Source organism: Gopherus flavomarginatus, chromosome 5 (assembly GCF_025201925.1).
Source record: "Gopherus flavomarginatus isolate rGopFla2 chromosome 5, rGopFla2.mat.asm, whole genome shotgun sequence".
Classification (NCBI taxonomy): Eukaryota; Metazoa; Chordata; order Testudines; family Testudinidae; genus Gopherus; species Gopherus flavomarginatus.
The window spans coordinates 46893398-46906410 of NC_066621.1; the positions used below are offsets into that span (position 1 = coordinate 46893398).

Genomic DNA, 13013 nt, shown 5'->3' on the forward strand with positions numbered 1-13013 from the left:
TCTTAGTACTATTCCCTTTCCTCTTCTCTACCACAACCCAATTAAAAAACATCAACATAAATAGAGCAGGGACTCAGGATGGGATGTAGAACACCTCTGCTTGGAAATGCTGGGACTATGGGAAAGTGGGGAGTCTCCTGGCGAGGAGCGTGGGGGAGGGGACACCAGCATTTACACTGATCAGAAGAAGCTGTAATCTATACACAGTTGTACAAGCCAAGTTATATTACACGAAAGCACATATTGAGTGCGTGGAGTACCCATACTGGTCAAACTGGCACGGCTCCTTTGGAACAAGACTTTTGGCATAGTTGTTGGTGCTGTAGTTACCCTATCTAGTGCTCTCTCTATATATGTATAGATATGTATAGAATTTACTGCATGCATGTATTTCAGAAGGAACTGTACAGTTGATTATATTTCTCTCCCCCAACCCTTTCTCGGTCTTCATTTTTTCCGGGCTAGGAACGCCACTCCCAGAATTATAGCAATAGCAGCCACCACCACGCCTCCAACAATGGCCAATGGCTTCATGTTGTCAAAGACACTGCCTGAGGATTCCTCCGTGCCGTTTCCCTTGTGCTCAGAGTCAGGGGACTGGCCGGTGGCCTCTTGCACCTCCGGGGCTGCAGGGTTGGGTTTCAGATTGCTGTGGTTATTCAGCGCAGTGGCCTCGCTGGCTGCCTTCTTCGTTGTGGCCACAGTGGTGGGCTGCTCCTTGGAGGGGGTTTCTTTCTTGTCTACATTCAGAGCAGGCCCGGGGATGGGCTTCTCTGGCTTTCCAGAGCTGGCGGCCTTGGCATCAGGTTTGCTTCCACTTCGGGTGCTTCCTTTAGATTCCATCCCTAGGAGTGCTGTCGGGAGGGGGAGTGACCTGATCTTCACAGGGCCAGCTCTCAGGATATTACTACTAGTTATATGTACCCACGTTGCTTTCACCTGGTCTAGGCAGGCTGATAGATCAACCTCAAATGGATCCCCCTGTAGCCGTCGTCCCAGCAACCTTCTCACTCAGCCAATATTTCACCAGGACATGATACGGAACCTGGAAGAAAAACAGAAAATGAGCGGTGAGTGAAGAGGATGCACAGAGTGCTAGATACAAGAGCCACTGAGAGCACGTTTTACAGTCAGAACCACTCTACTTGTAGGTTGCAGTGAAACTGTAGACAAGTTGTATAGATCGGGGCAGTGATTTCCTTTTATTTTAGGGGCGCTTTGAAGGATTAGATTTTTATCAGTAGAGGTCAATAAACACTGATTTCACCACATACAGACAGACAGACTAAAAAAATATTTCCATTGCTAATAATCGAATTTTGCAGATAGGCAAAGGAAGAAAAATGCTTATTGTTCTCAAGGAGGAGGGAGAAAAATTGTTTTCAACCTCTGAGGATAGAAGCAATGGGCTTAAATTGCAGCAGGGGTAGCTTAGATTGGACTTAGGAAAAACTTCCTGCTAGGTGGTTAAGCACTGGAATAAATTGCCTATGGAGGTTGTGGAATCTCCACCACTGGAGGTTTTTAAGAGCAGGTTAGACAAACACCTGTCAATGATGGTCTAGATAAGAGTTAGTCCTGCCAGGAAAAAAAACAACCAACCAAAAAAACCTTCTACGTCCATGAATGCCCTACCAAATTCACCATCCATTTTGGTCAGTGTCACGGCCATAGGATTTTAAAAACAGTAAATTTCATGATTTCAGCTATTTAAATCTGAAATGTCATGGTTTTGTAATTGTAGGGGTCCTGACCCAGAAAGGGGTGTAGGAAGGTTGTAAGTGTATTGTAGGGGGGTTGCAGTACTTCTGCCATTACTTCTGCACTGCTGTTGGCGGCGGCGCTACCTTCAGAGCTGGGCAGCTGGAGAGCGGCGGCTGCTAACTGGGAGCCCAGCTGAGCTCTGAAGGCAGAGCTTCCACCAGCAGATCGCAGAAGTAAGGCTGGTCTGGTATAGTATTACCACGCTTACTTTTGTGCTGCTGCCTGCAGAACTGGGCCCTCAGTCAGCAGCCGCCACTCTCCAGTTGCCCAGCTCTGAAGGCAGCAGAGCAGAATTAAGGATGGCATGGTATGGTATTGCCACACTTACTTCTGTGCTGCTGCTGGCAGGGCACTGCCTTCAGAGCTAGGCACCCGGCCAACAGCTGCCGCTCTCCGGCCACCCAGCTCTGAAGGCAGCACAGCCCCCTAAAATAACCTTGCCACCCCCTGCAACTCCCTTTCGGGTCAGGATCCCCAACTTGGGAAACACTGGTCTCCCCCATGAAATCTGTATAGTACAGGGTAAAAGCACACAAACAACCAGATGTCACAGTGGTAGACCACATTTCATGGTCGGTGATGTGTTTTTTACGGCCATGAATTTGGTGGAGCCCTACCTAGGAGGCACAAATGACAAGTGGACAGAGCACGAGAGAGATCAGTGGGGACTCAGGCTGGTGTTACAGCTTCCATGTGATGGAAGGAACAGAGAAGCTGCAGCCAGCCAGAGCTGCAGCAGGGATGCTGGTGTCATTGATGCTTCTGGGAAATAATGAGTATACAGGAGGCAGCTGTCAGACCTGAGCAGCCTTCTTCATTATCTCCCCGCTGACCTTCAACGCTTCCAGGGTCCTGTGGAGAGCTTTCTGCCAGCTAAGTGAAATATGAGCTTATTAACACAGCCAGCTCAGAAGAGGAGGCTCACATGGAAACCTCCCCAGCCAGAGGGCTTCATTTGTCGCACTTTTTTTCTGAGATGACCCACCGAGTTCAAAAATCTCATCAATGATGGTGTGTGGGAGGGTTAAAAACCCTCTAATTCTCCTGTTTATAAGGGGCTGCAGCAAGTGATGACATTTCTGTGCAATGTGCTTCCCCCTCCCTGGGAAACATTTAGAATAATTAGCACTTTACACCCTCCCACAAAGTGAGGCTGGGTTGGAATAAAGCTATATAGAGAGGTGCAGGGACTGGGCTCACCAAAGGAAAATAAGCCAACTACTTGTCACCTGGTTTTAGGTAGAAACCTCCTATTCCACAGCTGTCCACTATGCGCTTTCTTGCGTGGTGGCCAACATTTTGCCCAACATGGAACCAGGCACCTCCCTGGGCGCCTGGGTCTCTGTATCCTGAGTTCTGTAACTGGCACACATTCTCAGTGGATCAGGTATGGAGTGGGAGGTGTAACACCAGCCGCTTACATGCTTCTTCCAGAGAGAAGCAGCTTCTGTGCAACCAAAGCCCACTGAGCTTCTCAAAACCCAGACAGCCGTCAACTTGGCCAACACCAGGGATTGAACCAGGAAGCTCCAGAGCTGAAAGCAGAAGTCTGCAGCTTGAGCTAAAAAGCAAACTTCTCAAGCCGGAGGCTGTAATAGACCCATATCCTCTGTGGATCAGGCACAGAGAAGGACACAATATACACTGACCAGTGGGGTCAAACTTTCACCAGCCTCTGAAGTATTTGGTACTGGCCACTGTCAGAGACATATGAATATAGGAATTGCCATACCGGTGCTTCATCTAAACCCAGTATCCTGTTTCTGATAATGACAAATACCAGCTACTGCAGAGGAAGGTGCAAGAGACCCTAAAATGGCCAATAATAGAATATTGCATCTGACCAAGTGAGTATTCACTCACGAAAGCTTATGCTCCAATATGTCTGTTAGTCTATAAGGTGCCACAGAACTCTTCGTTGCTTTTTAATAATAGAATAAACTATCCATAAAAGAAATTTCTTCCTGTCTCCCTAAATTAAAGGTTGGCTTATGCCCTAGAACATGAGGGCCTGTATCCCTTCTATTTTCCCCCCTCTTTTTCATAATCCTTACTCTGGATATTCTTGTTATCTGTATACATTTTTGAATCCTGCTATGCTCATGGGCTCAATGATGTCCTGTGGCAATGAGTTCCACAGACTAATTCTGCATTGTGGGAAAAAAAAAGTATTTCCTTTTATCATTTGCTGCCTTTTTAGTTTCACCAAATGCCCAAGATGCCAGTCTAGATGGACCATTCCTCTGGGCCTGCAATTCCTGCGTTCTTATAGCGGGCTGAATCAACCCCATAAAAACTTTTGGGCCATTTAAGGTCTGGATCTGAATGCAAATTCTGAGGTCTGAGTCCATCTCTAACCATAGTACAAGCAAAAAAATATATAAAAATAAAGGATGGAGGTAGCTAAAAATACAACACCAAGAATGTAGCATCAACACAAGTGCCATTTCTGAAGTGACTTCAATTCACTATGAAAGGTGCCAGAGTGACAGCCCTGGAGTTGGACATTTGTTTTTCCAAGGAATACGTACAGCACAGGCTGCAGCAATGTAACCTTCCCCCAGCCTGCCCTGCCTCAGCTCTGATCTAGAAGGGCCACTTGTGTGGTCAGCACAGCTGGTGTGTATGCAATGCAGGCTTCGCGCAAATTCAATCGTGAGGCCCTGCTAAGGTTCTTAGTCACGCTGTGGACACCCAGCCTACAGGAACCAGAGTGAAACCCCCAAACTCGCTTCATATAAAGTCAACAAACAGCCATGAGCTGGTACAATTGTTGGCCACGGCCACTCTGCTTGTTTCCACACTGGTGGTGACAGAGAAGTGAAAGGCTCCATATGCCGCTGCCAGTCTTCATAGCCATTCTGGCCACATTCAGAATAATTGGTCATCTTCTATTAATTTCCCAACCCACTCTAGTCCCAGGCTCCTTAAACAAGGAATAAAACGCAATAATCTTTCAGCGTAGATCAAATCCAGCTACCAAACTGGAGTAACAGGTATATATGGGCCAGATCCCCACCTGGTGTCAATTGGCATAGTTCCTCTAACCATAATTGATCTACACAGATTGACATTGTCAGAGGATCTAGCCCACAATATTAAAGGTTGCTCCAGACACAAAATGAGCAAATGATGATCACTCGTACTATTGAAAATATAAAAAAGTTAAGATTTCCACTCCAAACTCAAAAGGCCAGAACCACTCACCTGGAGCACTCCGCTGGAGGTGGATTGGAAAACCAGGACATCAAAGCCCTGCAAATGTTTTTGCAGAACAGAATTGTGTTGAAGTGACTAATATGGATTGAAAAGCTGTTTTTCAGTTTGGGTCTCTCTCTCTTTCTCTCTCTCTCTCTCTGTGTGACCGGAGAGCCCTGGAATTCAGGAACCTCTGGTCAAAAACAATGCTGAAATCTGTATGTTTCCATGACACATTTGGCTTTGACAGAACAGCATATTTCAACAAAAAGACACTCAGTTAGAAATGTTCTAACCAGCTGCACTCATGACAAAGAGAGAAAACTTCTCTCCTGCTGGAAAACCAGCCTACGTGGAATGACTAGTGCCAAGGGACATGGCTATGTGATGGTTTCAGTCACCACAGTCATTCTCACTAGAGCCATTGGGAATCTCTCCACTCTTGAATTTTAACAAAGAAGAGGGTCATTCATTTGACAATGTTTGAAAAGTATCATGAGGCTGACTGGACTGGGACTCGGGAGAGCTGGATTCAGTCCCCAGCTCTGCCCCTGATTCCCTGTGTGACCTGGGGTAAATCACTTAATCTCCATGCCTCAGTGCCCCATCCATCCTGTCTCTCACCCTTTGTCTGTAATCTCTTTGGAGTAGTGTCCGAGTCTCACTAGGGCCTAGTACAATGGGCCCCCGACCTCAGCTGGACCCTGGAGGCATTAGTGTAATATAAATAATATGAATAAAATGTTCATTCCTTTTATGCCTGTCACCCTCTCCTTGACTAATGCAACCTGCAGATGTTTTTCACTCTGTCTTCACAACATGCTAGAAGGCCCACATCACAGAACTGCCCTGTGTCATTTCAGACCTTGGTCTCAGCTGGATGAGTGGAGCCGCCAGGAGATTGAAATGCCCTTTATCCCTGAAGAGGGCAGGCACCCAAGGTGATAACTGCAGCAAAGATGACAGGGTAGTTTGTAGAGGAGACAGTTGCGTATTCACTTACAGGCACCTGCACTGCCCTTCTGTCTCCCAGCTCAGAACACCAGCCCTCAACAGTGCTGAAGAGCCGTGCTCCTCTCTTACCAGCAAAAAATTTAACTCCCCTTTTTCTAATGCTCTCCAACCTTCTGGATAGCAGGCTCCCTGCTATCCTTTGAGCTGGCTTAAACCCTCTCTGTCCTCCTCCTTTGTTCTCACTCCAGCAAAGCACTTCAGCGCCTGCTTCACTTTGAGCAACTGTCAGGGTCGGTGCAACCATTTAGGCGGACTAGGCAGTTGCCTAGGGCGCCGAGATTTGAGGGCGCCAAAAAGCGCCTCCCAATTTTTTTTAAATGGTTGAGCATCCGCTGCTGCTGGGACAGAGGGGGAGTCTGAGCTGCCAGCGGCAGCCGGCAGCCCAGGGTGTTCCCTGGGTCAGGGCGCCTCCGTGGCAGCCCGCAGTCCAGGGTGTTCCCTGGGTCAAGGCGCCGCCCCGGTAGCCGGCAGTCCAGGGTGTCCCCTGGGCCAGGGCGCCTCCGCGGCAGCCCGCAGTCCAGGGTGTCCCCTGGGTCAGGGCGCCTCCACGGCAGCCCGCAGTCCAGGGTGTCCCCTTGGTCAGGGCATCTCCGTGGCAGCTGGCAGCCCAGGGTGTCCCCTGGGTCAGTGCGCCGCCCCGGCAGCTGGCAGCCCAGGGGCGGGGGTCCCCTGGCCCAGGGAAACCCCGGGAGGCTGGCTGCCGCGGAGGTGCACTGAGCCTGGGTCAGGGCGCCGCTGCGGCAGCCGGCAGTCCAGGGTGTCCGGAGGGGGTGGCAGGCAGCTCCCGTGGAACTGCTGCAGTCGTGCCTGTGGGCGGACGGTCGGCTGCTCGCGCGGCTCCGGTGGACCTCCCGCAGACACCACTGAGGCAGCTCCACCGGAGCCATGAGACCAGCGTGCGGGGCGGTGAAATTGCCGTCCGCCTAGGGCGCTCAAAACCCTAGCGCCGGTCCTGGCAACTGTGCTGTCCAGCTGAAGTCAATAGGCTTAAATTTAAGCAAGTACCTAAGAGAAAAACCTCAGGGCCTTTATCTCTTAAGCTTTCTTCTTTCTCTCTCTCTCTCTCTCTCTCTGTCTCCTAGATTGTTTTTCTCTAACTACCTGTTCCTCCATCTTCCTCTTTTTTCTTTATTCCTTATTATAGACATTTGTTTCTCTCTCTCTCTCTTCTTCTCCACCCACCCCTCCTCCTTCCAGCTCTGCGTCTCTCTCTGCCTCCTACACAGCTGATTGTGCTTGCAAACAGGTTGCACAAAAGGCATAGGGTTCTCTTCTCATCACTTCTTTGTTTAAGAACCAGTACTGTTTCAAGGGGTCTGGCCTGCCAAGAAAGCAGCTTCCTAGCTTTTTCCTTGGGAAAAGGGTCTGCAAAGTGGGAGACAAGATAATAACACTGATGACAAAGAAAAAAGAAACCCTTCCAAATTTCTGCCTCCCTGGAAAGTCTTCAGCATCAGTCTTTGATGCTGCAGCTTCTCCAAGGTCAATGCAGTAAGAGCCATGCAGTGCTGCTGATGTAACTGCCAATCCCAGCCAATAGAATAGGGCCTGTATCTGGAATGAAGCTCTCCCCAGCACCCCACTTGCTCACAGAATTACATCTGAGCCCCCAGAGGATTAGAAACTTAATCTATTCCTGAGTCCCCTGCCTGCGCAGACGAAAGATCCATCCATCCTGTACCAAACAGAATGGATGAGTCACTGTTAGCTTTACTGTAATGTGCCAAAATTATAAAAGGCCTGTTTCTCACCTCTCCACCCCCAAGCCTTGCTGATTTTAGGTTAGAAATAAAGGCAGGCATAATTGCAGGGTGGAGTAGACACTGCAATACAGGCTCATGTGGGGATCTCTTTTCCAGTGTGCTGATGGGGCTGTGTGAATGGAGTACAAGTTGTGTGGACTCCCTGATAGTCCATTGCTAAATGCATGGATTTTGTTTCCATTCTTGCTATAGTTGTGGCATGCAGACAGAGAAACTGGATAAACATAAAATACGCTTGCAGGTAGGTTGCAACATAACTTACTTCAGGGGTGGCCAACCTGTGGCTCCGGAGCCACACGTGGCTCTTCAGAAGTTAATATGCGGCTCCTTGTACAGGCACCAACTCTGGGGCTGGAGCTACAGGCGCCAACTTTCCAATGTGCCAAGGGGTCCTCACTGCTCAACCCCTGGCTCTGCCACAAGCTCTGCCCCCACTCTACCCCTTCCCACCTCCTCCCCTGAGCCTGCTGTGCCCTCGTTCCTCCTCCTCCCCTCTAGAGCCTCCTGCATGCCACAGAACAGCTGATCAGGAGGTGCGGGGAGAGAGGGGGAGGCGTTGATCCGCAGGGCTGCTGGTGAGTGGGAGATGCTGGGAGCAGAGAGCTGATGGAGGGCTGCTGATGTATTACTGTGGCTCTTTGGCAATGTACATTGGTAAATTCTGGCTCCTTCTCAGGCTCAGGTTGGCCACCCCTGCACTACTTTATTTCTTAGGTTCTGTCTACATTATAGCTGCTACAGCAGCACAGCTACAGCACTGTTGTGTAGATGCTTCCTACCATGTTGGAAGGGATTTTTCTGTTGATATAGTTGATCCATCTCTCTGAGAGGCTGTAGCTAAGTCAATGGAAGAATCCTTCCATCAACCCAGCCACGTCTACACCAGGGGTTAGGTCATTCTAATGGTGCTCAGGGCACAACATATTTCGCAGTCCTGAGTGGTATAGTTAGGTTGATTTAATTAAGTGTAGACCAGGCCTTAGAATTCAGAATAATGCACAAGAACACTAAAACAGAGAGAGAGACAAAGCCAGCTGCTGACTAACCACTTCTAGGCCCAGATCACATGCTTCTCTGTCTGCAAACAGACCAGGAAAACCTCCTGAAACTGAAAATGATCACCTACAATTTTCAATACACCACAATTCCATATAGCCCCAACTTCCATATTAGGGTAGGCCATGATGTCACATTAGTACAGGCCATTGCAGTGTGCTAGTATTCATAATCTAATGGAATAATTAAAAATAATCCTCAGGCGCTGACTCAGATTATGCACCAGCACAAGGGAGTAAGAGCCCCCTCCCAGTTACCTCCCTACTTGGGCTTCCCAGACCTCAGGTTCAGGCTCATGGGAGTCAGAAGCTACTAAACCTTTTCCTCACACCCTGGAGCAGGTGGGCAATGAGTGGGGCCTTGGTGCCAAACCCCCATTCACTGGCCAGAGTAGCTGAGTCAGCACCAGAGAAATATAGTAATTTCCTGCCCATATAGACCAGCAAAAAATCATGACCCCAGAGGGAGGAAGCGGGCAGGAATTGTGCCTTAGAGGGGTGTCTCTGAGTCACAGTCCCTCATGGCTTTTCCTGGGATGCTGCTTAGTGCCGTGTCTAAAAGTACAATCTAGTTCACTGGTATCACTAATAGAAAAATAACCTTCATCCCAAAGAGTAGATCAGCTATTGCCCAACTCTGTATTGTGTAATGTATAGGTGTAATAGTTTGCCTGCACACTGCACAATCCAGGACTGGGGCCTGTGTACATACAGTATCTCTGAAACACAGCAGCCAACCAATGCACAGTGTGCTGCAAAGCACTGGAAAAAGGAGGCAACCTGGGCTAAGCACAACAGGGCAAACCCCTACTCTTCCTATAAAGTCTCATAGGATCGTCAGTCACCAGGCAGAGCAGGAAGGACCTCAGTTTTGCAGATCTTGCCCTAAAATCCCTATATTAAGATGCATGGAACTCAAGTTATCTTCCATAGAAGGATGAAATGCTAAATCAATGCTGCTAAGATCTGAACCTACAGTTCCAGGCAATCGCAATATTTAACACCCAAGGGGAGCCTTTTTCAGCCAGCATCTTCACCCTTAGCTAAAGAAGACCTGAAGCAGAAAGTCTGAGCCTTAAAAGTGAAATTCAGCCCTGTGCAGAGATCCATGCACCACTTAAGCTTTGAAAATAGGGCTTAAGTGGCACCAAAATACCACTTTCTTCCAACACTATGCAGCACCCTGTGCAGCAGTTGGCTGCACTACCAAGGCCTTGATCCCCTGTGGTGCAACATGGGGTGGACTGCTACACACATAGGCTATACACTGCAGGGTCAGGATGACCATAGTTTGGGATGAAAGGTGCTGTATAAGTGACTGATATTGTTTTGTTATTAATGCTACTAATGAGCTACATTGTGCCTTTAGGCACAGCTGCAAGCAAGTGGCGTAGCCTTAAGACACTCTGTGATGCAGAACTACGCCTCAGAATTTCAGCCAGATTGCTTAAATCAAGAATCTTTCCCCAAAACAATTGCTTTCCATAGCATTGGGAATTCTCTGGCATGAGTGTGAGCTATACAATGATTTATTTATCTGGATTTAGACACATTCTAGAAGAGCACATTGCAGGTACCATCAACATCACATAAAAATACCCCAGAATAACCATCAACAGTAACAGAAACATGGTAATGCCATTCAGCGTGACCCACAACCAACGGATAAGGCCACTTATCCACTCAACTCATCCGCCTTCCTCACCAATGGTTTGTTGCCCCTACAGCCTGTTTCCAAATGCCTGGGAAAGAAGACATGTCCTGAAGATCATTGGTTTTGGCTTTTTCAGACAAAGGGGTGGTAGTGGAAGAAATTAGAGAAGTGCAGGGCTCCCCACGGAGAATGCCCAGCCAGTAGCCCCTTCTCATTCATGCCAATGCGGCTCCCGCCCTTAGCCATGGGGGCATGTCAGGGAAGAGAGTTATCTCTCAGGGAAATAGGTAGATACATAATAGTATGGCCTAACGTTGAGGGTCTCCATGGAGGTTGTGAGCATTGACAACTCCCATTGAAATTGCTTATTTCTCATTGTTTGAAGTCAATGAGAGTTGAGAGTGTTCGCACTATTGGGCCATTTATATCTATGGCTTATGCTATCGCCTGACTACTGAGAACAGAGATTTATTCTCCTCACAGTAGCTCGGTTACCAATATGTAGTTTTCAAAACAAGTAAGCCATCGCCACACGTCCTTCGCTCTTATACCAACTTAGGCTGTTTTTCAGTTGCCTAGGGGAATACGGATGCCCAATGTCAATTAATTTCAATAGCTTCCCAAATCCTGTAGGTGGCTTTGAAAATCAGTCGCCATCATTTAAATCAAAGCTAACCTTCTGTGACATGAAGGGCCCCATTTTCAAATGGGCTGTTTCCATTTTGAGGATGCAATTTGCACATGAAAAAGTTGGCACCCAAAAATCCAAGTACTTGATCTGCTTTGTAGGTGCAAGTCAGGGGACTTAAGGTGAAAGTATTTAGATTTTGTTCCCACAACAGGGATGTTGGGACTCATCCCCTTTGAAAAAGCACCCCAAAGAGAACAACTTCCTGCAAACATCAGGTCAGCTTTGCAAGGACAGATAGGTTGCTCACGGGCTAAAAAGCAAAGCATGGTCTAGTCGTTAGGGAATAGGCCTGTAACTGGGGAAACCTATCCCTGCCACTGACTTCCCGTGTGACTGTTGGCAAATCAAGTAATCTCTCTGTCTCGGTTTCCCCCATGTGAAAAATGAGAATACCACTACCTACCTCACTGAGGTTTGGCAAGGCTAACCCTGATGTGTATAAAAGGCTTTAAGAACCTCAGATGGAAGATACCATCGTAGAAGTAGAAAAGCAGAGGGCTCCTAGGTGCTACAGTAATACAAACAAATTGCAATCATGATGAATGATTACCATCACCAAAGAAGTATTTTCTGAGGAGCCAGCAGGAGACTGAAAACCATCTGTAGCATTTGATCAATATAACTGCAGAGTGTGCTGTGGAATATAGCAAACAAAACGTGGCCCTCCTCACAACACTAGATTTCTCTAAAGTGATTTGAACCAAATGCTCTGCCAGGGGGCGATACCGTTTCATTTTGTCATGTGAGGGGAGCAAGTAAACCTGGGCCAAATTTAGTTCGCAACTAAATCTGAAACTACCTGGGTTTGGTTTTGTAGCAATGAGGAAACTAAGCTCAGGCTGGCTGAAAGGGAGATAGAGGGTCACTGACCTTTCAGGCAAACCTGACCCAATTTCAAACTAACCAGGGGCAGAGTTAAGATTTCCAAGAGAAACCACGTGAATCTGGAAAGCACACATGACTGCTGAGAAACCAGCATGGTCAAGGCTTCCACTGAGTTTTGCTTTGAGATTTTACAGTTTGATCAAAACTGAAGCTCATCCCAAAACTTGGGGATGTGAACCCAGCAACTGTAGCCCCTAGCAAATACTCCCATGATAACACCAAGCTTTACAAGCACGAAGAACTAGAGATGTGGTTACACAAGGCTTCATCAAAAAGCTCCAGGGCCCTTCTGTGAGAAGACAGGGATTGATCATATCATGAGAAACCAAAGCAACAGGTGTTTTTCCAAGAATCTGCCTCCTTTTTCCTTCACTTTGTGACATTATTCCTTCCCTCCTGCAGACACCTTTGCTCATGTGTCATTAGGGGTCAAATAGGTGGGACAACAGCATAGGAGGCACAACACCTGGGTTCTGGTCCCAACCCTACCATGAATTCAGTGTGACTTTAGGCAAGTCACTTCATTTCTCTATACCTCAGTTTCTTCCACTGCAAAATGGGGATGATGATGTGTACACACATTTGTAAAAACAGTTTGAGAGCTACAGCTGACAGGTGCCAAGCATGTCATTATCAGTCAGCCATCTACACTGTTCACCTCAGACTGTGAGCTGCCGATGGGAAAGGACAGATTTTGCAGGTGTGGCTCGTTGGGCATGCAAAAGCAATGAGATGACCAGGTAACTACTGAGGCTTTCCTGATGGTCAGCGACCTGAGGGCACATCCTCACTGAGGCAGGGTCCTCACTGGACAGTGCTGTGCTGGAGACAATGAGTTCTTTGAAGTGCTGTCCTTGGCCCAGCACCATCCCCTCAGCCCTGCTCCCATCTGGGCCCTTGGAGAGCTAGGAGGGTTTGGTGTTTGCATCTGATGTAATGGTAACCCCAGGCTGGGTGTCATCTGCATCTTGCTGCCATCTCAGTCCATG

General features: G+C 48.0%; 2 protein-coding genes across 2 annotated transcripts in view; both read right to left on the reverse strand.

Annotated features, from left to right (window-relative positions):
- Positions 1-447: 447 nt before the first annotated feature.
- On the reverse strand, positions 448-843 carry CEND1 (cell cycle exit and neuronal differentiation 1). Its single transcript, XM_050955971.1, has one exon. It carries the CDS (start codon positions 841-843, stop codon positions 448-450), a length of 396 nt encoding a protein of 131 aa, XP_050811928.1.
- Positions 844-858: 15 nt separating this feature from the next.
- The window catches only part of SLC25A22 (solute carrier family 25 member 22), a 134974-nt gene continuing 122819 nt past the window's right edge, over positions 859-13013 (reverse strand). The window contains exon 11 of the transcript XR_007774384.1: positions 859-1045. The gene's annotated coding sequence lies outside the window, so the exon portion shown is untranslated. The remainder of the gene's footprint in view (positions 1046-13013) is intronic.

What these genes read in the sequence shown, in the direction of transcription:
- CEND1 (XM_050955971.1), bottom strand. Translation starts at nt 843, where the DNA reads ATGGAATCTAAAGGAAGCACCCGAAGTGGAAGCAAACCTGATGCCAAG.